The 25,396-nt window shown below is 42.7% G+C and overlaps 2 protein-coding genes across 5 annotated transcripts in view; both read left to right on the top strand.

Annotated features, from left to right (window-relative positions):
- Positions 1 to 2,324, top strand: part of Hsd17b12 (hydroxysteroid 17-beta dehydrogenase 12) — a 122,569-nt gene extending 120,245 nt beyond the window's left edge. The window contains exons 10-11 of the mRNA XM_042671103.1: positions 1,015 to 1,164; positions 1,865 to 2,324. Coding sequence (XP_042527037.1) covers positions 1,015 to 1,164; positions 1,865 to 1,969 — 255 coding nt within the window. The 3' untranslated portion in view covers positions 1,970 to 2,324. The remainder of the gene's footprint in view (positions 1 to 1,014; positions 1,165 to 1,864) is intronic.
- A 12,341-nt stretch (positions 2,325 to 14,665) lies between these two features.
- The window catches only part of Alkbh3 (alkB homolog 3, alpha-ketoglutarate dependent dioxygenase), a 42,956-nt gene continuing 32,225 nt past the window's right edge, over positions 14,666 to 25,396 (top strand). For 2 of the 4 annotated variants that reach the window (XR_006146242.1, XM_042671108.1), the window contains exons 1-6: positions 14,666 to 14,969; positions 17,546 to 17,688; positions 17,953 to 18,056; positions 20,365 to 20,399; positions 23,188 to 23,235; positions 24,568 to 24,671. Coding sequence is in view for 3 of the 4 variants with exons in the window: in XM_042671108.1 (XP_042527042.1) it covers positions 17,610 to 17,688; positions 17,953 to 18,056; positions 20,365 to 20,399; positions 23,188 to 23,235; positions 24,568 to 24,671 (370 nt within the window). In the remaining variant the exon portion in view is untranslated. The other 2 variants (XM_042671110.1, XM_042671109.1) reach the window with 2 other exon arrangements.

Raw genomic sequence — 25,396 nt, 5'->3', positions numbered from 1 at the left:
GTTCTCATATCCATGCAGGAAAATGGTTTTAAAACTACTTTTGGTGGCACTGGGGTTTGAACTCAAGGCAGTGTTCTATCACTTGAGCCACAGCTCCAGTCAAGCCTGATGACTTTTGACAAACATTATTGCTCATTAAGACAGGCATAAATATGTGATGATGGTTCCAATACATAAGCTTTTCAGAAATTGAAGTTGGCTCAGTTACTGACATGCCTTAGTGAAGGCATGCCTTAGTTTACTTTGTGTGGGTTTGTGGCCTCAGGGATGAGAAAGAGAAAGACAATGTTTGAATACTAGAGTGAAGTTTCAGCTTATTTATTATGGTTCGTGGTTCATAAGATTGGAGGTGGTACTATCCTACTAGTAGTAGAAGTGTAGCTGGGGATGTAGTTCAGTGGTTGAGTGTATGCCTGGTACGAACAAGGTCCTGCGTATGATCCCGCACAACACAAGGGAAAACCATTCTGAGTTTAGAAAAACTTCAGAAGCAGAATGACAAGAAAATGTAACCTAAGACTGAGAAAATGAAATGTTTATTTTAGAAGGACTATAGCAGATTGATGAAGGCATAATTAACTATGAATTACAGAAAATTAATATTACCTCTTTGACCTCTTTGAAAGAATAAAAGATGTTAAAAATTACCTACTTTTTTGGTTCCTTAACCTTGTCCCATTTACTGAGGATAAAAAGCATATCTTACCTTGAGTCTACTGTCTGAATTTCCACTCAGTGCTTTCTTTTAAAAATTCAAAAAGATATGTTTCTACCTAATGCTTTCCTTAGACTCAAATTTTGTTTTAGTATTTTATTGGTAGACTGGCTTGTTATACTTTGTTTTATGGTATCATATGTCTCATCAATTTAACAGATAGCTCTGTCTCTTCTCTCTGTAAAGATACGATAACTACCACTAACAACACTCACTCAGACATCACTGTCAGCTCTGTTTGTGGCCTTCCTAATCAATAATACGTGTTTTTGTTTTGTTTTGCGGGGTTGTCTTTCTAGAGTGTCCTGCCATACTTCATAGCTACTAAATTGGCTAAAATCCGAAAGCCAACCTTCGATAAGCCTTCTCCAGACACATTTGTGAAATCTGCAATTAAAACAGTAGGCTTGCAGTCCAGAACCACTGGGTACCTGATCCACACTCTCATGGTAAGTAGATCTTAAGTCCCAAAGTGCTTCCAGACTTGGAATTTTTTTCTCCTACTGAGTTACAAGATAGACTATATTAGCGCGCGCGCACACACACACGCGCATACACACACACACACACACACACACACACACACACACACACACACACACACACACACACACACACACACACACACACACACACACACACACACACACACACACACGTTGGGTAGACAAACTCCCAACATGTCTATATTTTATTTTAAGTGGTACACTCACTGGTCAGTGTTGACACATGACTTTATTCCCAGTTACATGGAAGGAGGAGATAGGAGAATGTTGGTTCAAGGCCAGTCCGGACAGTAAAGTTTGTAAGACCTTATCTTAGAAAACAACCTGGGCACAGAGATGCATGCCTATAATCCCAGTTATATCAGAAGCACAGGTAGCCAACCCCCTAGCAAAAGTACAAGACTTTATCTGAAAAGAATTGGAAAAAAAACCAGGCTGGAGGCATCGCTTAACTGGTAGGGCACTTGCTTTGCAATCCAAGACCCTGAGTTCAGACCCCTGTTCAGGAAAAAACAAACAAAAACAAAACTGTACACCTTAAACTTTAAGCTCTACCTACAAATAACAGTAGAGTAAAACATAGGTGCCTAGACTTTATTTCAGTACAAGTTACAAGCTACATATCTCCCGTTTGTTTCCCTAGGGCTCAGTAAACTCAATCCTGCCTCGTTGGATGTATTTTAAAATAACGATGGGTTTCAACAAGGCCGTACGAGCACGCTATCTGAAGAAAACAAAGAAAAATTGAGAGTGGTTTACTCTTGAGTCACCTGGCCAGATGTTTTGGCCTTTATATATTCACTGCAAGGTACCTGCCGGTCCCCAGAATCTGTATTTGTCTTAGTAATTACTAACATGGCTCACTTTTGGGGAAAAAACAAACAAACAAGATGCTTTTAGAGTTCCTGATACATACTCTGGCTTGTAATTTCAATGTTTAATATAAATGCTCATGCCAAATGGATATAAAACTAATATTACCAAGAACGTAATAAGAAGGGATGATAGAGTCAAAAGTGAAACTCAACAGTTTCACCTACTCAATACCAGTGATTATTATTCTAGCATTTTCTGTGAAACGCTATTAAACAATGTAACGGCTAGCTATTCTTTCTTGTTTTTAATACTTTTGGGGGATGGGGATTAACTGTTCTCATACGGGGTAGACATGTTGCAATTTCCACATTTTGGGGATGTTTTCTAAATGTATGTTCCAGTCTATACGTTTATATGGAAGTACTTTTTTCTTAAAACTAATGACATAGAAATGATTATGAAGGGCTGGGAAGGTGGCTCAGTGGTAGAGCTCTTGTCTTGCATGCCTGAGGCCCTGGGTTCGATTCCCAGCACCATATAAGCAAAAAGAAAAAAGCCGGCAGTGGCGCTGTGGCTCAAGTGGTAGAGCGCTAGCCTTGAGCTGAAGAGCTGAGGGACAGCACCCAGGCCCAGAGTTCAGGCCCCACGACCGGACCCAAAAAAAAAAAAAAAAGAAATGATTATGAAATAAGTCTCACGTGAAGGTAAAATACAATTCCTTATGTTATTTCCTCTCAGTTGGAAGGTATGTAATACTGAGAGCTCTGTGGGATGATGTAATTATAAAGGTAAATGGACAAAAACGTACACTGAAACCGAAACTTCCTGTGAGGCCACTGAGACCTACCCGGAAGAGTGGCCTTCTTATTTCTGCATAGTGCCAGTATTGCTTACTTGTGGCAACACTCTTCTGTAATAGTAAATACTACCAAGGAAAATGGCATTTTACTTTGAATTGTACTCCATAGTACTGGATTGTTGGCAATATAATAAAAGATGGTAAAACCATGGTGTTGAATGAAAGCCTCTTATGTTAGTGTTTGAAATTAGGGCCCCGGGCTGGGAAGGTGGCTTGCCTTGCATGCATGAGGATCCCTGGGTTCCATTCCTCAGCACCACATAAGCAGAAAATGACAGAAGTGGCGTTGTGGCTCAAGTGGTAGAGCGCTAGCTTGAACTGAAGAGCTGAGGGGCAGCGCCCAGGCCCAGAGTTCAGGCCCCACAACCGACAAAAAAAAAAAGAAAAAAGAAAGAAAGAAAGAAAAGAAAAAAAATTAGGACCTCATTTACACTGGCTTATTGTGATTTGAGACTGACTTTTGTCTGGCTTCATAATCTTTATAGGGGATATCAAGAAGAAAGAATTTACCACCTTAAAATACACAGCACAGAAGGTAGCCTTCAGCTTATATTGGGACTGTTTCCTATGTGGACTTGAGACCAAAGAACATGACATAAATATAAAAGCAAAGGGTGATGATGTAGGGGATGATTGAAGTACATTATATGAATATAGGAAAGTAGACTAATGAACACATTAAAATTATTTTTTTAAGAAGAAGATAAGAAAGAATAATGGGCCAGGTGCTAGTGGCTTATGTCTAAAAGTCTTAGCTACTCAGAAGGCCCAGATCAGAAGACTGTGGTTCAAAGCCAGCCCAGGCAGGAAAGGCCATGAGACTTAGTCTCCAGATAAACACCAAAAACTAAATGCTGTGGCTCAAGTGCTAGAGCACTAAACTTAAGCACAAAAGCTCGGAGATAGCACCTAGACATTGAGTAGAAGTGCTAGAACCAGTTCATGGGTGTGCATGCATGTGCGCACACTCACACACACACAAAAGAACAATAGTATGAATATGATCCAGGTAAATTATATGTATATCTATCACAATGAAACCCTTTTGTACAATTAATATATACCTTTTTAAAGTAAGCCTTTACCTAGACTGTGATTCCTACTTTGCAGTCCATGTAAATTTATAAAATGATGCTTAAATTTTGGGAGTTTGTGATTCTAGCTGTTCATTTTGACAACAAAAACATGGCCATCTCCTATCAGAATCATGTCAAAGAAAAAATTATTTTAGTACCAAAAAAGTAGAAAGAACACAATCTCAATCTCACTTAAACTGAATAAATTTAGATTTGGGAGAAACATTGTCCTTTCTGGTCTATAGTTGGTTGGTTGGTAGGTTGTTCTTCTAGAGAATATAAATACTCATCTAGAATATAGATACTCATTAGTAGATCAGAGAACACACTGCAAGACACAATATTTTTTCTGCTATCCCAATTAGCAAGTAGTAGTTAATTCTAGCTAGGTAATCCCTTGCAGCTTCATAATGTGGGTTAGGTCTTAGCTTCTACTTAACATGTATTTCCTTGTTTGACACCCAAGGATAAAGATGATGACATGAAAATATGGTTTTCAAGGCACTTGAAAAGAAAATTTTACTGAAAGAGAAAAGATAAAACCAGTCAAATGGGGACACATTTTTTTTCAAGTCAAGTAAATAGTTTAGAATTCTCATGTCATCCTTCTGAGTCAAACTCTTTTCCCCCTCAGTGATTTCCTTATTGCTGATGCTTTTTATCATAATACCTGCTTTCTGGGACACCAACCATTCCCCTTACTTGGCCTGGGCTAATATTTAGTAGCATATTTTTCAAACCCTTTAACTCCTGTCTTATTATGTGTTTTTGTTTTAATAACCAAATAAAACTTCCAAACTGCCTAATAAAACTTCAGCAATCTTATTTGGCAAGATCTATCTTTCATAGGCAAGTTCATTTCATTGACCATTTATTATCCTTGTTAAAAAATTTCTTCCTATTGCTATTTTATCGTCTCTCTTATGCTTCCCTCCCCCTCACTTCTTGATGGGTTCCTATGTTAGTTTTTAATCATCACTGTAACCAACTAACCTAACAGATACAAGCTAAGGGAGCAAGGATTTCTTTGGGTTCATGGCTCATAAGATTCAGTTCATGGTCGCTTAGCCCTGTGAGCAGGATTGTGCGATAGAGCAAGAGAAAGAAAAAAGAAGGGGAGATATAGGAAGGGAACAGGGCAAGGAATATCTTCCAAGATCACCTTTCCCATGACCCACTTCCTCCAATGAGGCTGTACCTTCTGCTTGTGTGTGTGTGTGTGTGTGTGTGTGTGTGTGTGTGTGTGTGTGTGTGTGTGTGTGTGTGTGTGTGTTGGATTTGAACTCAGGGCCTCACATTCTCCCTTTGCTTTATTTCATCCAGGTCTGGTGTTCTACCAGTTGAGCCACAGCTCTACTTCCTTTCTTACATGTTATTGTGTACCAATATTATAACATGTTTGTAAAACTCCAGAATAAAGGGTAGAGCCTGACTGTAATCCCACCTTCTTATGTAACTAATGCCTATATTATAATACCTATATGGTTATTACAATATCATTGATTTTCATAGCCTAACGCTATTGTTTATTTGGCAGCTCATTTTTGTCATTATTTAATATTTTTATTTTAATCTGGAGAGCACTCTGAATGATGTATGGATATTCTTTTTTCAGATACAAACTTTCTTTTGCTGCTTTCCTGAGCCTGGGGCCTCTAACAGCCTGCCCTGGTCTGCCTACGTTTGAAGCATCTGACAAGGCAGGAGTCTCTGGTCCACTTCTCATTCTTCCCAGTGATTTCATAATTAGCCTCCCACTCCTAGTGCTGGGTTCTAGTATTCTCAAGGGGCAATCGTTGCTGACATATTCCCTTACTCTTCATTGCCTCAAGCTCTGATTGCAATTTTTTTTTTTTTTTTCAGTCGTGGGGCTTGAACTCTGGGCCTGGGCATTGTCCCTCAGTTCTTCAGCTCAAGGCTAGCACTCTACCACCTGATCCACAGAACCACTTCTGGTTTTCTAGTGGTCTTTCCTGCCCCGGGCTGGCTTTGAACCACAATCCTCAGATCCCAGCCTCCTGAGTAGCTAGAACTACAGACATGAGCCACCAGCACCTGGCTTGATTGCAGTTTTTTTTTAATATTTTCCTTCAGTTATTATCGTGCCCTTAGAGTTTTTTGTTTTGTTTTTGTTTAGTTTTTTTTTTAATATTTTGAGAATCCAGCCTTGCTTTGAATAGTGCTTTGAAATGCTTTGAATAGTGCTCAAATTCTTTATCTAGGAGTTTGGGTTCTGGACTAATTTATTTGTTTTGCATTTTACTAGATAGAGAGTGGTGCGATGCAAGTAGATAAAATGAGCAAGTTTCAATGTCTAGCAGAGAACAGGAGAGAGTGTGAGTGTGTGTGATGGCCCCTGGGTTTGAACTCAGGGTCTGGGTGGTCTCCCTTAGCTTTGTCCCTTAGCACTCTCACTTGGCTCACTCAAGACAGGGGCTCTTACCATTTGAGTCATACCACTTCTGGCTTAATGCTGATTAATTGGATATGAGTCTCACAAAGTTTTCTACCCAAGCTAGCTTCAAATCAGGATCCTCACATCTCAGCCTCCTGAGATTACACATAATTACAGGTGTGAGCCATCCACGCCTGGCTTGGAGATTTTACTCTTGCTGCCTCTCTGCCATCATGCTGAGCATTACCAGTTCAGTTCCTGCCTGGAGTCTGGGAAGTACCCTCTCCCCTTCAGGTTGTTTAAGTTGGTAGGGACCCAACATCCTCACAGGGAAGGGTAAAAGAGTTGGCAGATTCCCTCCTCACTCTCTTCCCTCAAGCTGGGAACCACATCTTTGGTGGTGAGAAATGGGCTGGGGATCTCTGCAACATCTTTACTGAGAGCTATTAACATGATGTGCCATTATTTTCCTTGGATTGGATTTTCTCAGGAATACGACAGCAGGCACTCCACATGCTACATATGATCAAAACAAGGAAGTTTGGCAAGACTCTAGTGTGAAAATTAGCAACTGAAAATAGGCCGCAGAATGCAGCTCACTCAGAATCAGGTCCAAGAGCCAGCAGCTTATAAAGCATTTGTCAGTTTCTCCAGCCAGGGGATGAGATGACTGTTGAGTGGAGAGTGGATTCTGTGGGAAGCAAGCAGCTGGGAAAGGTATCCGGCACTCTGTAAGAACTTGCAGCATGAAATGGCATTTTTAAAAATGCACTTTGCAGCTGGGCAGTGGTGGCTCTTGCCTGTAATCCTCGCTACTCGAGAGGCTGAGATCTGAGGATCATGGTTCAATAACAGCCCTGGCAGAAATGTTGGGGAGGTGCTTGTCTCCCAAGTAGCCAGCAAAATGCTGAAAGTGGAGCTGTGACTCAAGTGATAGAGCACCAGCTTTGAGTAAAACGCTAAGGGGGAGTTCAGTCCCCAGTACTGGTACTAGATAGATAGATAGATAGATAGATAGATAGATAGATAGATAGATAGATAGATAGATAGAGGCTATCATATGTAAATATTCACATACATATAACAAACAAGTTGAACAAATCTGAAGCTTGAACAGTCTTTTCCTGCCACTGATTGATACCAGAGTAGCATCTATGGTTGACTTCTATATTTCCCTTGCCTTTAGTCAGAATGTCAGCTGACTGGTTCTTTAGCAGCATCACCCAAATCCTCAACCCTGAAGGTTTCAGTTATTAGTCATTCTGCATTGTCATAGTTGTTGTTGTTGTTGTTGTTTTGGGTCCGGTCGTGGGGCCTGAACTCTGGGCCTGGGCACTGTCCCTCAGCTCTTCAGCTCAAGGCTAGCGCTCTACCACTTGAGCCACAGCACCACTTCCGGGTTTTTCTTTTTGCTTATGTGGTGCTGAGGAATCGAACCCAGGGCCTCGAGCATGCAGGGCAAGCGCTCTACCATTGAGCCACCTTCCCAGCCCTTGTTGTTGTTTTGACTGTTATTTCCTGAGAACCTTACTGTGGACATAAAGTACTAGGAGGCACTGGCGGGGGTGCGGGGAATCCCTTTTGGTTCTACATTTAATCCTTGTCCCCTTGATGCAGCAGCAATACAAAATCCCCTTAGTAATTAGGACCAATCACTTCAGTCAGTGGAGTGATCCTTTTTTCCCTTGGTTCAGTGCATAAGAAGCCCCGAGTGCCTGCATGACAGTCTCATGCCCCAATTCAGTAGGACAATTGGAGATCTACTAGGATCAAATCTACTCCTGAGGACTCAAATCCAAAACAGCAGTGCTCAAATGTGCTAGAACAGAAAGCAAGTGGCTTACTAAAGATGTTAGTAGGAGGAATCACTATCTTTTGTGCTCCTTTCTTCTTCTAGTCATGTATTCTGGCTAAGGAGCAGAGATGGCCATATCATGGACTGATTTGAAGCATATACTGTGAGTTGCATATGTTGGTACATGCTTGTAATCTCAGTATTCTAGGTGTTAAGGCAAAAGGATCATGAGTTTGAGGCCAGCCTGAGCCACATAGTAAGACCACACACACACACACACACACTATTTTATCCTGAGTCCAGTAATACAGACTCCACCCTTTTCAGAGTGTTTTCTTTCAACTGGAGCCATATTTGACTCCTCAGCTGGCCATTCATCAAGTAGCCCAACTGTTTCCAATGTATGGGAAGTTAATTCCATAGTCATGAGTACACAGAGAGCTATGCTCTGTGGAATGCCACGATGGTAAGACCATTGGGAAGTCCATAGATACTGGGGCTGACCAAATAAACATAGACTGGGATAATTCTATATCCAGAATATATATATATATATATATATATTATATGCCCGTGAGAATGCATCTATGTTCACTCCATGATTAAACAGGTTCAGTGTGAGCTGTCTGCCATCAGTCACTGGGTTCTTGAAAAATGGTACCATGTGGAGGGTTTGGTCTATGTTTTCCGTGGCCTTTCAGATTAGGTTTAGAATCAGGTCTAGCCAACTCAGCTTCAATAAGGGGAAGTCCATGTTGTCGAGCTCATGTATATCCTCCATCCCTCTACCAGATCTACTTTTTCATGGACTTACTGAGTGGGCCCTGAGAAGAGGCTGACATTAATAGAATGTATAGTTTTGTCTAACTGATGATTAAAACTGTTCTTGCCAGGGCACTACCTCGGGTGAACTTTTTTTTTTTTTTGGGGGGGGGGGGGTCTGGTCATGGGGCCTGAACTTTGGGCCTGGGCGCTGTCCCTCAGCTCTTCAGCTCAAGGCTAGCGCTCTACCACTTGAGCCACAGTGCCACTTCAGGCTTTTTCTTATGTGGTGCTGAGGAATTGAACCCAGGGCCTCAGGCATGCAAGGCAAGCGCTCTACCACTGAGCCACCTTCCCAGCCCCATTGGGTGAACATTTTTTAAGAACAGAAATATCTTCACAAGCCTGTGTCCACCTACTTTAATCATCCCAGACTTCCTTTTCACAGGTCTTCTAATACCTTTCCTTTCAAGTGTATGAAGATCCACCCATGCTATATGAATCATTGTTGGCTATTTCTCCATACAAAGTAGGGAACCCAATGTGCTGCTTGAGGTTTTTTAACTCACTGAGAAGATCTGCCTATAAGGTCACAGCTGAGTGGTGATATTGAGCTGAAGTCATGCCTTTTGGGGTGGTACCAGCATATCAAACCATCTGAAAAATGCCATCGGAAGGCATCGTTCAATCCACAGGTTGTAAGGAACACTGGAGACTTGGAGGCATAATGGATTGAAGCTGGGGAAACAAGGCAGTAGAAGTTGAAAAAGATTAAAGCACTGCTCATGTGATTTGCTCACACTTTCCAGACCTGCCTGAGCCCAGTCTTCCATACCATTTCCATCTGATCAGAGCTTGCTGCTGCTTATAGATAACTTTAAAGCAGAGTGGATGAAGCAACACCAAGTTCATAAAGAGAAGTCCAGGGTACATGGTCCCTTAATGTCCTATGGTTAGGCATTCAGTGATTCAGCCTGAGCCAGGCTGGATCACAAAATCTAAATGGTATTTTTACTGCAACCTAAACTCAATGCAAAGCCATCTTTTGGTCTACTCCACGCTCCTACTGGCAAACTTCGAGGTGATCACCTTTTGGAGTTGTTCATTCTGTTGTCCCTCCCTCATCCTCAACCCCCAAATCCACCGAGCAGTTTTTGTGGTAGGTGGTGTATAGTGCAGAATTGTTTGGCGCCTTGAAGGGAATATTTCAGCATGCTTCATGCAAACCTCATTGAGTTTTTAGCCACTGAACTTTATGGGGTTTCAGTCCACCCTCTGGTTTACACAAGTCTTTGAAAAGTACTTCTTGTTCTATCTTCTCATTGTATGTAATCAGTATAACGCCATCATTAGAGTTGCAGGATGATTTGTGGACTACTGGGATGGCAGATAGCAAAAGAACTGATGCTTTTCAGTGACAAGACTCTGAGAGTATACTGTTGTTTAGCCAAGTAAAGGAAGAATGCTTCTTGCAAGTTGATAAGGAGAAAAGGGGATTAGACAGGCCACGCTGCATATCAGACTGGTTCGATGAAGATTAGCACATCAGATTATATGGGTCAGATAGTCAATGTGTGTGGGGATTCTTTAACTTACTTAAATATGTCTACCAAATATACATTCTGGAACTGGGGAGGAAATCATAAAGTAGCTCTACAGATGAACTGGAAGACTACTGTGAGTCAAACTTAGTAAGATTTTTATCTCTCACCTGAACATAATAATCCGTCTTTTGCTGATGGGCCACAGTTGGTATTTTAGGCACCCAAGAATTAGCTTCAGTTCTGAGCCAGCATCTAGCAATCTCTATAAGGTCTAGGTATTTACAGCTCCTCAGTATGCAATCATTGTTGTAAATGGCTACATTTACCTCGATGAAGGCTTGCAGGAAAGTTTATGGTATGTATTATGCCAAGGTGCAAAGTCCTTCCTTAAGAAGATCTGGTCTCTAATCAAGAGATTTGGGTCTGAGAGGACTTTAGTCTGGAAAATAGGTGATAGGCTTAAGTCTATTAACTGTGACAGATCAGAACAAAACTCTCTAGGGTTTTCTTCCTTAATCTCATCTATGTTTCATTACTGGAGTCCCCATGTCTGCTTCTTAGGATCCCGACAGGACAAAACACTTAGATGACAGCTCTGTGGAGCTGATGTGCACACTTTCCCCAATGAAGTGCTGCCACTTCTGTCCACCCTCTCAATGAAAACCAAGAAGCTCATTGTGGTGATGGCATTCCCCCAGGTAGCATGTCCATATCTGGCTTACGAAGAGGAGCGAGCACAGAACTCTTCAAAGGTGTAGGTATCCCCTTCTCTAAAGCATTTTCATTGTCTCAGAGAAAGAACTTCTAAGTCTCCCTTCCTATAGCTCTTGTGTTTGTGTGTTGTATGTGGGTCAATGTGACATATGATAAATCCAGAGCAAATCTCTATTCCCTTCTCTCATAATTGAGCTTCCTCTTCTACATCATGTGTCACCATCTGCATTCAATGTTGAAGTTCAGTAAACTTACCAAGTAATTCGGTGGGCACCTTCAGTTTCATGAACCAACACAATAAGATTGGGAGTGTGTGATCTAGTATTGATGAAGTGAGGAGAATGGGTCTAAGCAAAAAGTGTTCTTGATTTGCATGCTTCATGCAAACCTCATTGAGTTTTTAGCCACTGAACTTTATGGGGTTTCAGTCCACCCTCTGGTTTACACAAGTCTTTGAAAAGTACTTCTTGTTCTATCTTCTCATTGTTTTTGGCCATATAACTGGTGTGTTAGTTGTATTCAGAGCAGTAGGGTTTTGTGATTAGAGTCCCTCTGCTGCTGGCTAGTGCTCCAATAAGGACTCCAAATTTGGCTCCTCTGTTCTTGTGACTGGATCTACCATACAATATCACCTACTGCCTTCCTAGATCAAAACACAGATCTATTTTATGCTGTTTCCTAGATTTCTACTGGTGCGCATTAGCAAAATTTTTGTAATTTGTTTGGTATGTAAACTTTAATTCTATGTCGGTGTGTATTTACCCAGCAAAAGCACTCACATTGGATCTAATGGCAGTGGTGCAGACTGGCAATGGGTTGTCGTGGGTCCAGTGTAGAATGATCCTTTTTAAACTGTCAGCTCTAGATGATGATTTTTCAGTGTTTTCTAGCAAAGATGACTAAAGTCTCCTCAGACATGAAGCAATAAGCCACTTCCACTGCCAACAAAGGATCTGGGTGAATTGGGTATTCAAGAATGCCAATTATCTGTCTGGGCAGAGAATTTCAAGCTTGGAAGTTTTATTCTTTATTGTATTCTTTATTCTTTCCCAACTGATGCCTTAACTTTCACAAGAAAAACTCGCAAGGCCATAAATTGAACTAACATTGTGATGGAGCCCATAGGGAGGTATCAAAGACTGCTAGCTATTGTGACTGAAGAGTCTGGCTAGATAGCACATCCAGGAATAAGGAATAACAGCCTTTCCTCTTCTAATTGTCACCTCAAATCCTCTACTGAGGAAGCTTACTGTTCATTGTACCTATTGACAAGGTAGAGAGGATCCAATATTCTAAACCAGGCAATGAAGGGTGGGCTTGGAGCTGAGAATCCATGGGGCTAACGGGCAACACACTTGATCCACATTCATTCTCCCAGTCTTTACTACTATCACCAACACCCAAATCATACATAAATACTACAAATAGAAAGAAAGTCTCAAATGAGCATGCCAAGACCACAAAGAACATCTAATAGACTATATATATATATACATGGATTGAGTCTACTCAAGATTTCCTGGCTCTAGCACTTTAAAGTTCTGTATCCTGGGAAATCTCTCAGTGCCAGATTAATGGATTGATTTCTCACCCTACATGGGTCCATGACATTTCCACACTTCCTATGCATCAAAATTACCTTAGGCCTGCTAAAAATGTTAGTGGTCCTACTTAAAAAAAAAAAAATACAGTGGTTTCAGATGCCAACAAGTCATGAACTTTTTTTTTTGAAACATTCTATTTGGGGACTTAACAAGTGTTAAACACTACTTTTAGAGACTCCTCAATCCAGGCTTATTAGTTTCTGATCCAAAACTATAATCACAGAAAAGAAAGAAACAGCATCCTTTAGAAGATACAGCCAAGGTTCCTGAGCCAGAAAACAGACTTTGACAAATTACTGTGGATGGGGGGGGCGGGAGGGGGAAGGAGGGGTAAAAATTATAAGCTTGGCTTTCTGTCCTTTGAGTTCGAGGATAAATGCCTTTTCCTTCAATGTCACAACACATAACAAAGAATAATGGGTGCTGTGAAAATTGGACTTGCCAATGGCAGCAATACATGTACATCGATGGGTACACTGAGCTTCCTACAGGTGCATGATGGGATACCCTGGGCTGGCTGCATCAAAGATTAGATTTATTTTAAAGATTTCCATAGGGACCTTGTTGTTGTTACATGTTATAGAATAACTTGAACAAAATTGTTAATTCTGTGTCACATTGACCATTTTCACCCTGTAAGGTACGTGGTTTATCACGGCCACTTTAAAGAAGTTTCTCAAGAAGTTGGATTGGGGAGAGAAGATCCTCTTAAAACTTTTTAGATTTACGGAATTTCTGGGGTTTTGTTTTTTTGTCTGTCGTGGGGGGCTGAACTCTGGGCCTGGGCGCTGTCCCTGCGCTCTTCAGATCAAGGCGAGCGCCCTACCGCTTGAGCCACAGCGCCACTTCCAGTTTTCTGGTTGTTAAGTGGAGATAAAAAGTTTCTCGGACTTTCCTGTCCCAGGTGGCTTTGAACCGCGATCCTCAGATCTCAGCCGCCTGAGTAGCTAGGATTACAAGCGTGAGCCACCACCAGTCCCCGGCAGATTTACGGAATTTCTCTATTATGTCCCAGGCAGAATTGTAAATTCTTTACGTTTATCATCTTATTAAATGTTCCTGACGGAGCTATGACCATTTTAAAAAGAAGTGGAGTGCGGGGAACTGGTTGCTCACGCCTGTAATCCTAACTACTCGGGAGGCTGAGATCTCTGAACTGCAGTTCGAAGCCAGCCCGGGCAGGAAGGTCTGTGAGACTCTGATCTCCAATTAACCACCCAAACCTGGAAGCTATGCTTAGACACGGAGCCCAGACCCTGAGTAGTTCAAGCCCTGGGACAGGGGAGGGGGTGGGGGAGGAACAGTAAAAAAGACGGCATGGAGAGTTGGCCTCACATTTCCTATTTCCTACGAGGTTCCGTTTGGAATGAAACTGAGCGGCTAGACGTCTACGGCCTGAGGCCATGCCCTGAGGAATGCTCTGGTTGTAGTGGGAACACACGGAGGCGCATCTTAGGCTCGGCTAGCCTTTCTAGATAAATCACACATCGTTTGCTGGGCACACCAGGACGCGGCCCCAGCTCTATCGCTTTCCCGCCAGCTCCGCTGCAACGCACTCGCTCTCTCTGAATAGTTCCAAGATGCAAACGCTTGGGCGATCAGCTGAAGTCCTGAGGCCCTAGGCCTGGGAGACACGTCGGCATTCCCACCTCAGCCCTAACCTGCCCTTCACACCGCTCCTCCGCACCCCCAAACCCACCCGGGTCACCAAACTCGTCCACCTCCAGCGAACCGGACCTCTGGGCGCCGGGATTAGGAGGCGGTCCGGAACTTCCTGGCGCTCACCGGAAACGGCAGTGACGTCGCGAGGAAGTGCGTGAAGCCACGGCCTGTGGTTGGTAGTTACTGGAGTTGGTGTCTCACTGTTAACGGTCCCGGGACCTCCGGCGGTGGTGACCGAGGCTGAGGGTGTCCGTAGCCGTGGGGTTTGCGTTAAGGCCGAGCGTCTTTGGGCCTGGGCGCCCCGCTCAGTCAAGGGACGCGGTTCCCCCACCCGCAGCTTTCCTCAGGGGTGCGTAGAGGAGGCGGGGGGGGCGACTTCCGGGCCCCATCCCGCGCCTCCAGGAAAGCTAGCCGATGCTCCCCTGGTCCCCGCGCATCCCCTGCTGCACCTCGCCCAGGAGGGAAGAATTGATGGAAGAAGCCGGGGCTCGGAAGCGTGAAGTGACCGCTGCGCAGCGCACGTGAGTTCCAGCCGGCACCAGCGCCCTGGGCCTGGGCTCGGCTGTGGGGTTCCACGCTTTTATCTGCATGGACAACCACGGGGAGACCAAACAGGTTAATAGACTAAGGGTCTGGGTTGGGGCCTGGGCTCCTGCACTTTGAATACTTGCTTCCTGACAAAGTATTGCTCCCGAATGAATGGAGCCGGCAGGTAAGCAGGTGGTAGTCGCTCTGGGAACCATAGCTAGTGGTGGTGGTGGTGGTGTTTTTAAGGCCTCAATTCAGGGGGAAAAAATGTATAGAGGTGGGTGTTGCTTCACACACCCTGTGAGGCCGCAGAGTTGGTTTTGATTCTGTCAGTAATTCTTTGGGGCGGAGGGTAGCCTCTGTAATACATAAGCCTGTGATTCTTATCACCTAGGGAAACATCTACGTATGGATTCCTGGACCTAGCTCAGCTCAGCTCCATTGAATCAGACCAACGGTTGGGGCGGGGGTGGGGTGGGATGGGGTTAGAATCTCCAGGTTAAACGAGCTGTAAAATAAGCTTGCTACCTTTGAGAAGTTTTCTTTTTTTTTTCTTTTTTGGTTTGTCGTGGGGTCTGAACTCTAGGCCTGGGCGCTGTCCCTCAGCTCTTCAGCTGAAGGCTAGCACTCTACCACTTGAATGCCAGCCCCACTTCTGGCTCTTTTTTTTCTGCTTATGTGGTGCTGAGGAATCGAACCCAGGGCCTCATGTATGCAAGGCAAGCGTTCTACCACTAAGCCACCTTCCCAGCCCCCCTTTGAGAAGTTAAAGGATGAAGATTTCATAGACAAAGAAGTGTAGATCGATTCAGAACACGTGGCCTGACTGCCTCTGGTTTTGTTTTGTTGTTGTGTTATAGTTGTGAATGCGTTTGTATTTGCCAAAGGGCTTAAACCTACCTTCCTCCCTCCCTCCCTCCCTCCCTCCCTCCCTCCCTCCCTTTCTTTCTTCCTTCCTTCCTTCCTTCCTTCCTTCCATCCTTCCTTCCTTCCTTCCTTCCTTCCTTCCTTCCAGTTGGGCTTTGTCCCTGAGCCTCTCTTTACTCAAAGCTAGCATTCTACCACTTGAGCCACCGCCCCACTTTTAGCTTTTTCTGAATAGTCTATTAGTGGTAAGAGTCTCACGGACTTTCCTGCCTGGGCTGGCTTCCACCAGCCTCCTGAGTAGCTAGGATTACAGGCGTGAGCCATTGGCACCTGGGTGGCTTCAACTCTTATTGGCAAAAATGTCAAGTCAGTATTACTGGTTATTGCATGCTGGATTTTTTCAATTAGCAAAAAAAAAAAAAAAAGGACTAGAACTCAATAAAATGTAGGGTTTTGTTTGTTTTGAGTCGTTGCGGGGCTTGAACTCTGGCCCTGGGCCCTGTCCCTCAGCTCTTCAGCTCAACACTAGTGCTCTACCACTTGAGCCACAGCGCCACTTCCGGTTTTCTGGTGGTTTATTGGAGATAAGAGTCTCATGGACTTTCCTGCCCCAGCTGGCTTTGAACTGTGATCCTCAGATCTCAGCCTCCTGAATAGCTAGGATTACAGGCGCCCTTCTAAAATGTAGTTTTTTAATCTACCTACCATGAATTTTTTTCCTGAATGAACTTGGGTAAGTCTCTAAACCCTGAGGTCCACAACATATTGACATATAATTATGGACATACACTACTGTTCATAAAGATAGACAACAAAATCTATCATAGATCAGTTCTTTGAAGGTGAGCCATGGCCATTTTAAATGTTCTTTTTTTTAATGATGCTGGTGTTTGAAATTAGAGCCTTACATTTGTTATACAAGTGCTCTACTGCTGAACCATACCTCCAGCTATATTTTTATTTTCTCAATTTAATGGGTACATTGTGGTGGTTTGATTTATTTTACCTTATAGAATGATTAAATCAAGCTAATAAATTTTAGTGGTAGAAACATTTAACTTAGCAATTTGGAAGTGCACACTGCACTGCTATTTATTGTAGTCACCATTTGCATAAGAGGTCATTAAAACATATTTCTCTTGTCTAAATGAAGCTCTTTACCCTTTGATCAGTATTTTCCTTTCCCCATATATCTTCCTCCACTTACCATTAGTACTTTCCATTGTAGTTTAGTTTACTTATTTTACTTTTAGTCAAACTGAAAAGTTTGACTCTGTAGATCCCATGTGTAAGATTGTTCACTGTGTCTTTCTGTGCCAGTCAACACACTTCCAGGAAAGTTTGCAGCCAATAACAGTAAAATATGGAAATGCACTTCAAAACTGAGTCTTGACTTGTTTCTCAGTGTCTGGGTATGGCACAATGTCATTTCTATTTCCTTATGCTTTCTTGGAGAGTAATGAAAATGTGGTTTATTTTGAGTTCCAGTTTTAAAATTCAACACTCACATTCTTGTGAAAGAACTATGAACTTACAAAAGGTAAATCAGCAGTTCTGAGGGACTTAGACACGTTTGATGTGATGATAGTTTTATATAGAAGCGTAGATTGTTGGATTTTCTGCCTGAAAGGATTATCATTGTGCCTTAACTAGCCAGACTCTCACAACCTGAACTAAATATACATTTGTTTTTAAAAACCAGACTTGTGGTTTGAATCAGGAATGAAATCTTCTGAAAGCCAAGACCAGAAGGCTTTTTGTTCAGAATGGAAGACAAAAGACGGCAAGCCCGAGTGCAAGGAGCCTGGGCTGCTCCTGCGAAGAAGCGAGCGGCTGCTCAGCCAGGTGAGAACCTAACAGGCTGTGAGTGTGTGTCAATGGAGCTTGACAACCATGTCCATATGCATCGATAGTGATAGTGATATTTTGTGTTCCTCCTATTTATTTAGTACCCTTCAACTTTCTAGAGTATGTTGAGGTCTTCTATTGACCTGGTCAGTTAATTTGATATAGAATCATCCGCAAGAGGGTGTTTTTGGCTTCCGCCTTGTAGAAGATGACACAAATAGACTTTTTCCTCCTTTGAGGCTGTTCTCTCTCCTGTTTCAGCTACCACTCCTAGGAGCCATCACCATCAGACACCTGGTCAGAACTGGAGGAACAAGGAACATTCGCTGTCTGACAGACTGTTTATATTCAAAGAACCCCAGCAGGTACTCAAATAGTGACTGAATAAATTTACTAATGAATAATAGAACAAAAAGAACTATAGTAATAATGAAATATGAACTATTTCATCAGGAGCCAGTGACTTGTGCCTGAAATCCTAATTGCTTGGAAAGCTGAGATTGATGGGTTTCAGTTTCAGTCAACCCAGGCAGAAAAGTTCATGAGACCCTCTTTTCAATCCATAGTTAGATAAGGTGTTACATGCCTGTCATGATAAGTTATATACAAGTCTGAGATAGGGAGAATCACAGTTTCAGGCCAGCCTGGACAGAAAAGTCCATAGAGACCCCATTTCCACAGAGGGAAGCTGGACATGGCTGGACCTGACACGGGCCTGTAATCCCAGCAACTATGAAATCCTAAAGGAGGCAGTTGTAGTCTAGACTAGTGCCTAAGTGAAAAGCGAGACTAAACTCCTCATCCTAAAAATAACCAGTGAAAAACAGTGCTAGCCCAGCAAACTTGAGACTTTGTTCAAAGCCTTGTGATGCCAAAAAAAAAAAAGGGAAAAGAAAAGAAAAATATGACCTCTATTATCTGATAGAGGCTTCTTCATATTGTGCCCCATATATAGCTGCCTATTATTCCTGTTTATTTGGCACAGAGGCAAAATCGTGAGCAGAGACTAGAAGTTCATACCACAGGTGATCTAAGCTCTGACAGTTTAAGATCTGCTGTCTGTCTGCTGTTACTATGCCAAATATTTAACACTCAGTTATTGTAAGTAAATTTCAGTTATTGTAGCAGAAGGTCTGCTTCCTAATGTTTTCCCCCCATGGAGCAAAATAGAAGAAATAGAAGATTTACTTTTTTTTAAGTAAGTGAGAGTGCTTGGATCATACCCAGGGCCGTGTGCTTGCTAGGCCAGTGTTCTACCACTGAGTTATACACCCATTCTCATTTCTTTTATGTTGCAATTTTTCATTTTTGGAGGAGGGACAGTACTGGGGTTTGAACTCTATACCTCCTAGGCTATTTACTGCTACTTCTTCAGCTCATCTCTAAGCCCTACTTTCATTTTTGTATTGATTTTTTTTTTTTCTTTTTTTGAGATAAGGTCTTCTTATGTATCCCAGTCTGTTCTGAAACCCACTACATAGCCTAAACTAGACTTGAACTGTAGGTCTTCCTGCCTCAGCTTTCAGAGTGATGAAATTATAGGTGTGCACTATCACACTTTTAGCTTTTTTTTTTTTTTCCAGTCCTGGGGCTTGGAACTAAGGGCCTGGGTACTGTCCCTGTGTTTCTTTTGCTCAAGGCTAGCACTCTACCACTTGAGCCACAGTGCCTCTTCTGGCTTTTTCTGTGTTTGTGGTACTGAGGAATTGAACCTGGGGCTTCATGTATGTTAAGCAAATACTCTACCACTAAGCCATTCCCAGCCTATGCCTCATTTTAAAAATAAGGATAAATAAGTTTTAAAACTCAGGTACCATGCTATGGCAATGATTGCATAAATATCAAAAGTTTTATTTTTCTAGTATATATACTGTTTATAAAAAATTTAGTCTGGGGCTGGGAAGGTGGCTCAGCGGTAGAGTGCTTGCCTTGCATGCATGAGGCCCTGGGTTCGATTCCTTAGCACCACATAAACAGAAAAAGCCGGATGTGACACTATGGCTCCAGTGGTAGAGCGCTAGCCTTGAGCTGAAGAGCTGAGGGACAGCATCCAGGCCCAGAGTTCAGGCCCCATGACCAGTAAAAAAAAAATTTAGGCTATGTGTGCAGGCTCACATCTGTAATCCCAGCTACTTAGGAAGTAGACATTGGGAGGATTGTGGTTCAGCGGCAGATTGCACAAAATGTTAGTCAGATGAGACCCCATTTCAATAAATGCTGAGCATGATGGTATGTGCCTGTGTGTAGAAGGTGGGAATAAGATTATGGTCTGGGCTGACCTGGACAAAAATTCAAGACCCTACTTGAAAAAATAACTAGAGCAAAAAGGTCTGTGGTAGGGTACCTACCTATCAAGTATGAGACCTAAATTCAAACCCTAGTACCATAAAATAAAAAAAAAATTAAAAATGTAAAAGTTTTTATGTAAAGAAGGTTTCTCTAGAGCTGCTGCTCAGTAGGGAAACAGATTAATTTTAATTGTATTCTTTTTTCAGTCTGCTTGCAAGTATGAAATAGGTCTTTTAAAAAAAGGTCAGAAACAGACTATTGATAGGTTGGAATGAAAAAGGGATAGTAAACCTGACTTGCATTCACCAGAAATGAGAGGAAATGGAAAATCAGTGTAATACTTGGGAACCATTCCAGAACTAAGATCTACCTGTTTCCTTACAGGTAGTCCGTAGAGCCCCCGAACCACGTGTGATCGAGTAAGTACTTTGCTTCCATCCTGTAATTGCTGCCCACAATGAAATAAAGAGCCAGGAACTTTCCCTTAACCCTGAGTTTTTCTGTCTGGAACAGAAGGGCCCAGTAAGCCTCTTCACTTTAGACTGGAAAATTCCAATCTCAATCTTCAAATTTGAAAAGACTTTCTAAATTTACTGATGGTACAGAAATTGTAACAAGATCTCTATACATTAATTTTGACTCTTGTGTGGCTTTTCTGGCCTCCTCTTGCTGGTATCTGTAGCCGGTAAGCTAAAACACATCTTAGCTAAATTTGGAAGGGATCTTTCCCAAGTTGTTTGAGCTCGGCTCTTTGAGAAGTCACTAAGTACCATTTTGCTGGTGGTGCTTAAGAGGCTCTGCTGCAACCTAGATGACCTTAGAGAACATTATTAAAACCATATGATTGTTACAAAAGCAATTTAACTGGTGCTAAATGTTTTTACATTGATCTGGTCTAAAGTGGTAAGAAAAATGCCTTGCTTCTCTCTTCCCAGTTATCAATTTCTACCTCATAAAGTTTGTCAATAAAAACTATCCCTTTATTTTAGCAAATTAGTATCAGATAGGTGTTCTTGAACATAAACAATCTCCTATGCTATTCAGCTGTTTGTAGGATGACTTGGATATCTTAGAGGAATTTGAAACTAACACAAATGTCAACATAAGTTCAAAGAGTATCTAGCCTTGTCTTTGCCATTAATTAAGTCTAAAAAGACCTGTGGTAAGTTCCTCCCATATCTCTGGATATCTTTTTTTCCTTGTCTGTAAAAAGATTTGGACTAATACAATCACTGAAGGCCTAGTCTAATTCTAATAATGTTTGTTTTGAAAATACCAGTTTGGCCAGACACTGGGGGCTCACGCCTGTAATGGTAGCTACTCTGAAGACAGATCTGAGGATTGAGGTGTGAAACCAGCCCAGGCAGAAAAGTTAGACTCTTATCTCCACTTAACTCACACAGTGCTAGATGGAAGGAGTGGCTCAAGTAGTAGAGTGCCAGCTGTGAGTGGACAAAAAGAGTGCAAAGCCCTGAGTTCAAGTCCTCATACCAACATAAAAAGAATGCCAGTATAATGTTACTTCCATTAATAATAATAAAGAGACTAAATAGAACTATGGAACCCATTAAAGATGGAACGTTGAGGCTGGATAATTGTGTTTGGGAGTCAAGAGGAAAATGACAGAATCCATTTGGCTTAGGGTTTGCTAATTGTGATAGTTAACTATGCTAGGTATTTTTTTAACACCCAGAAATGTGCTCTATATATAAAGAGAGCCAGTTTCTTTTCTTTTTCTTTTTTCTTTTTATTTTTTTTGTTCGTCATGGGGCTTGAACTCTGGGCCTAGGCGCTGTCCCTGAGCTCTTCAGCTCAATGCAAGTGCTCTACCACTTGAGCCACAGCACCACTTCCAGTTTTCTAGTGGTTTATTGGAGATAAGAATCTCACTTGAGCCACAGCACCACTTCCAGTTTTCTAGTGGTTTATTGGAGATAAGAATCTCACAGACTTTCCTGCCCGGGCTGGCTTTGAACCATGATTCTCAGATCTCAGCATCCTGAGTAGGTAGGATTACAGGCATAAGCCACTGGTGCCTGGCAAGAGCCAGTTTCTAAGAGAGTAAAAATGCATCACATTAAAACATTGAATTCTAGAAAACTGTATAGACAACTGAGAAGTATATCTATATTTATAGATACAGATATATACACACCATACTGTACATATGGTAACTGCCTACAGCTGTGATTCAGAGAGACTCACAAATGTACAAAGGTCTTAGCTTGGGGGTTATGAACTACTAGTTCTCATGGCAAAAGGTTTTTTGAAGACATTCCCTTTGTGGTAGTTGCTATAAAGAGTCCGAAGGATCTGACACAGTTGTCCAACTTGTTAGGGCATTGGGCCCTGCACATCTTCAGCAGTTTTATGTTTTTCACGTTAGGTTAGATCCAATGAACTTTGTGTGCATCCACATTACAATAGTGACCCAAGAGGCCTGCATCCTAGTACATGCAGTTTACAGTCTTGTGTATCATAAAACAGTAGATATGGTGTGAGACTTAGTCCTAGCACACAGGAGGAGATGGGTAACATTACTTGCATATATATAGGGCCAGGAGAGGCTTAGGGTGCTGTGGAGGTAGGGTTTTAAAGGGTAGATAAGAATTTTCTGCTACATCAAGGTTGGCATGGGTTGGGGTTGCTATCTGGCAGGGTGGCACTCAGTGTATAGAAACACAGATCCAAAGCAGTGATGTGTTTAGGAGATTGGGAGCAGTTGATGGATACAGAGGATAGACTCATGAAGACCCTGAGCAAATCCAGGGGAGCCACTGAGGGATTTCACTCATAGGAGGAACATTGCTCTACATTCATCTTTGAGAGCAACGGAAGCTCCAAGCCCTGGGACATGCTTGCCACCTGGAAAACACATCCCCTGTTCCAAGCTTTCCAAAAAGGAGACGCCCCTTTGTTTCTCTTAGATTACCCTTTGTGTGGTAGATTCCTGGGTCCTGTCATCTTGAATTATGGTTGAAATATAAAGGAGTAGAATTAGAACTTACTTCATACTATTCTCTCCATGTTCTGGGCTTATCAGAGTTCCATCCCTAGGGCCTTTAATGATGTGTCCCAATCTTGCCCCAAGGAGATGTCATCGCACTGTGTTATAGCTACGTGATGTTAGTGGAGCTCCCTCAGCCGGGGAGGGAAGAGGAGGACTGTTTTGCCTCCTACCAACAAGTGTCTTTTCTCTTTCTCTAGCAGGGAGGGTGTGTATGAGATCAGCCTGTCACCCACAGGCATATCTAGGTAAGTCAGTGCTCACTAGAAAGTGACTATAGTTACCAACTTGTAGATTTAAAATAATCTTCTCCCAGCCAGGCCGGTGGCTCACACTTGTAATCCTAACTACTCAGGAGGCTGAGATCTGAGGATTGTGGTTCAACCTGCCAACCTGGGCATGAGATTTACCTTCAAATAATCATGAGAAAACCAGAAGTGGAGCTGTGTCTCTAAGTCATAGAGCACTAGCCTTAAGCATAAAAGCTCAGGGGCAGTGCTAAGGCCCCGAGTTCAAACACCAAGGAAAAAAAAAAAAAGAATTCCTTAGAATTCTGCTGGAGTCTGGGTTCTTACAGCCCTGCTCTGGTTATAGAGCTTTTTGTAGCCTCCCCTTTAAGACAAGATTAACAGCCACACAAGACCAGTTGCATTATTTTGGCTACATCTCTCTCGTTAACTAGGTGGCTGCTGGCCAGCTTTGGCTCTTTCAAATTAAACACACCTTCAGGGTAAGGGTTTGCTGCCATCACGAGGGGTTTTGGTTTTGTTTGGGTTTTTGGTTTTGTTTGGTTTTTGGTTTTGTCATGGGGCTTGAACTCTGGGCTTGGGCACTGTCCCTCAGCTCTTCACTTCAAGGTGAGCACTCTACCACTTGAGCTCCACAGTGCCACTTCTGGTTTTCTAGTGGTTAATTGGAGATAAGAGTCTCACAGATTTTTCCTGCCTGGGCTGGCTTTGAACCACGACCCTCAGATCTCAGCCTCCTGAGTGGCTAGGATTACAGGTGTGAGCCACCAGCACCAGGCCATCACAAGGGTTTTTGAGAGGATGTTCTTTTAGAACATTTCTTAGGAAAGATATCTTAAATTTTAAGCTGAATCAGCATTGTTTTGCCAAAGTCATAAGTAATCCCTGCCAATTCCTCTGTAATCCTTCAAAAGACAGCCACTCGTTAAAACAGCACAGGCCAAGGTGTCTTGTTTGCTCCCCACAGTGACCTTAGGAGATGAATGTCATTTGAGAAAACCAAGGTGCAGGGAAGATGGTCATTTTCACCCCTTAAATTCTTACTTGATAATAGTACTCAAATTCTTATGTAGTATTTGAGCCAAAATCTACCAGGGCTCTCATATCTCCATCACCAGCCTCCCCACCACCACCACCCCCCCACCCCGCCCCACATCCTTCCTGGCCTCATTGTCTGGATGCGAAAGGAGCTGGTGACAGTGCTGTGGGAGGTGGTAAGGTGATGTCTTCTCCTGAGTAGAGGAAGGATCCATGAACTCATTTTACTAGTAGTGAAAATCTGACCTGTGTTATCTGTGTTCTGTAGTTGATAATGGTTCTTCCTGCCTCAAGGGTCCGTTTATATCCTGGCTTTGTTGATGTGGAAGAAGCCAACTGGATATTGGAGCAGCTTCACCGAGCTGTTCCCTGGAAACAGAGGGTGGGCGTCCGAGAGGGTGAGTAGAGCTCTGTGAGGTTGCAGTGGCTGTGGTCTGGCCTCCCTCTGAGCATGCTTGGAACACTGCTTCCTCTGCTCACCACAATTAGCCTTCAGCAGAGGTTTAAAACCTGAGAGCCTAAGGAGTAGAACTTGGTCAGTCCCAAGGGACAGGAAGGAAACTTCCAGGCAGGAGAAACAGTGTAAGGTGCCCAGAGCTCAGGGAGACACCTGCAGAATAGAAGGACCAGAGGAAGCCTGGTAGGACAGCCCTGTGGCTGCTTATTTGTTGCCTCTTATGTGTTTAAGCTGTGCCAGCTTCCTTCTTTCTTCACAGAAGCTTCCAGAAGTTTTTCTTCTGATTCTATTTGGCACTCTTCTACAGTTCTTCTTACTGACTTTTTATCATCTTTTGCTTTCACCAGAAGTATCCAGGCTTTAGTTTAGGAGTCTGCACTTTTCCTAGCTGATAAAGGTACAAGAGTTGATTGCCTGACTTGGAACCTGCTCCTGTTCTGTAGGCACCCATAAGCAACAGGGCTTGTGATACCACAGGTGGTCACTGGGGGGCGTCTGTGCTCTGGCATAGATGTCCTGTATATTCCTGTGAATTTGAAATTTTTGTAAAGAAAAAAGCAAAGAATCTTTATCACGCACACGTTAGGAATCAGCTTTTTTGTGTGTGTGCTGGTCCTGGGGTTTTAACTAAGGGTCTGGATGCTGCCCTAAACTTCTGTGTTCAGC

Source organism: Dipodomys spectabilis, unplaced genomic scaffold (assembly GCF_019054845.1).
Source record: "Dipodomys spectabilis isolate Male_0828 unplaced genomic scaffold, ASM1905484v1 ptg000599l, whole genome shotgun sequence".
In the NCBI taxonomy this organism is placed as follows: Eukaryota; Metazoa; Chordata; class Mammalia; order Rodentia; family Heteromyidae; genus Dipodomys; species Dipodomys spectabilis.
The sequence above is the reverse complement of the archived record's forward strand: the minus strand, read 5'-3'. Positions and strand labels throughout refer to the sequence as shown.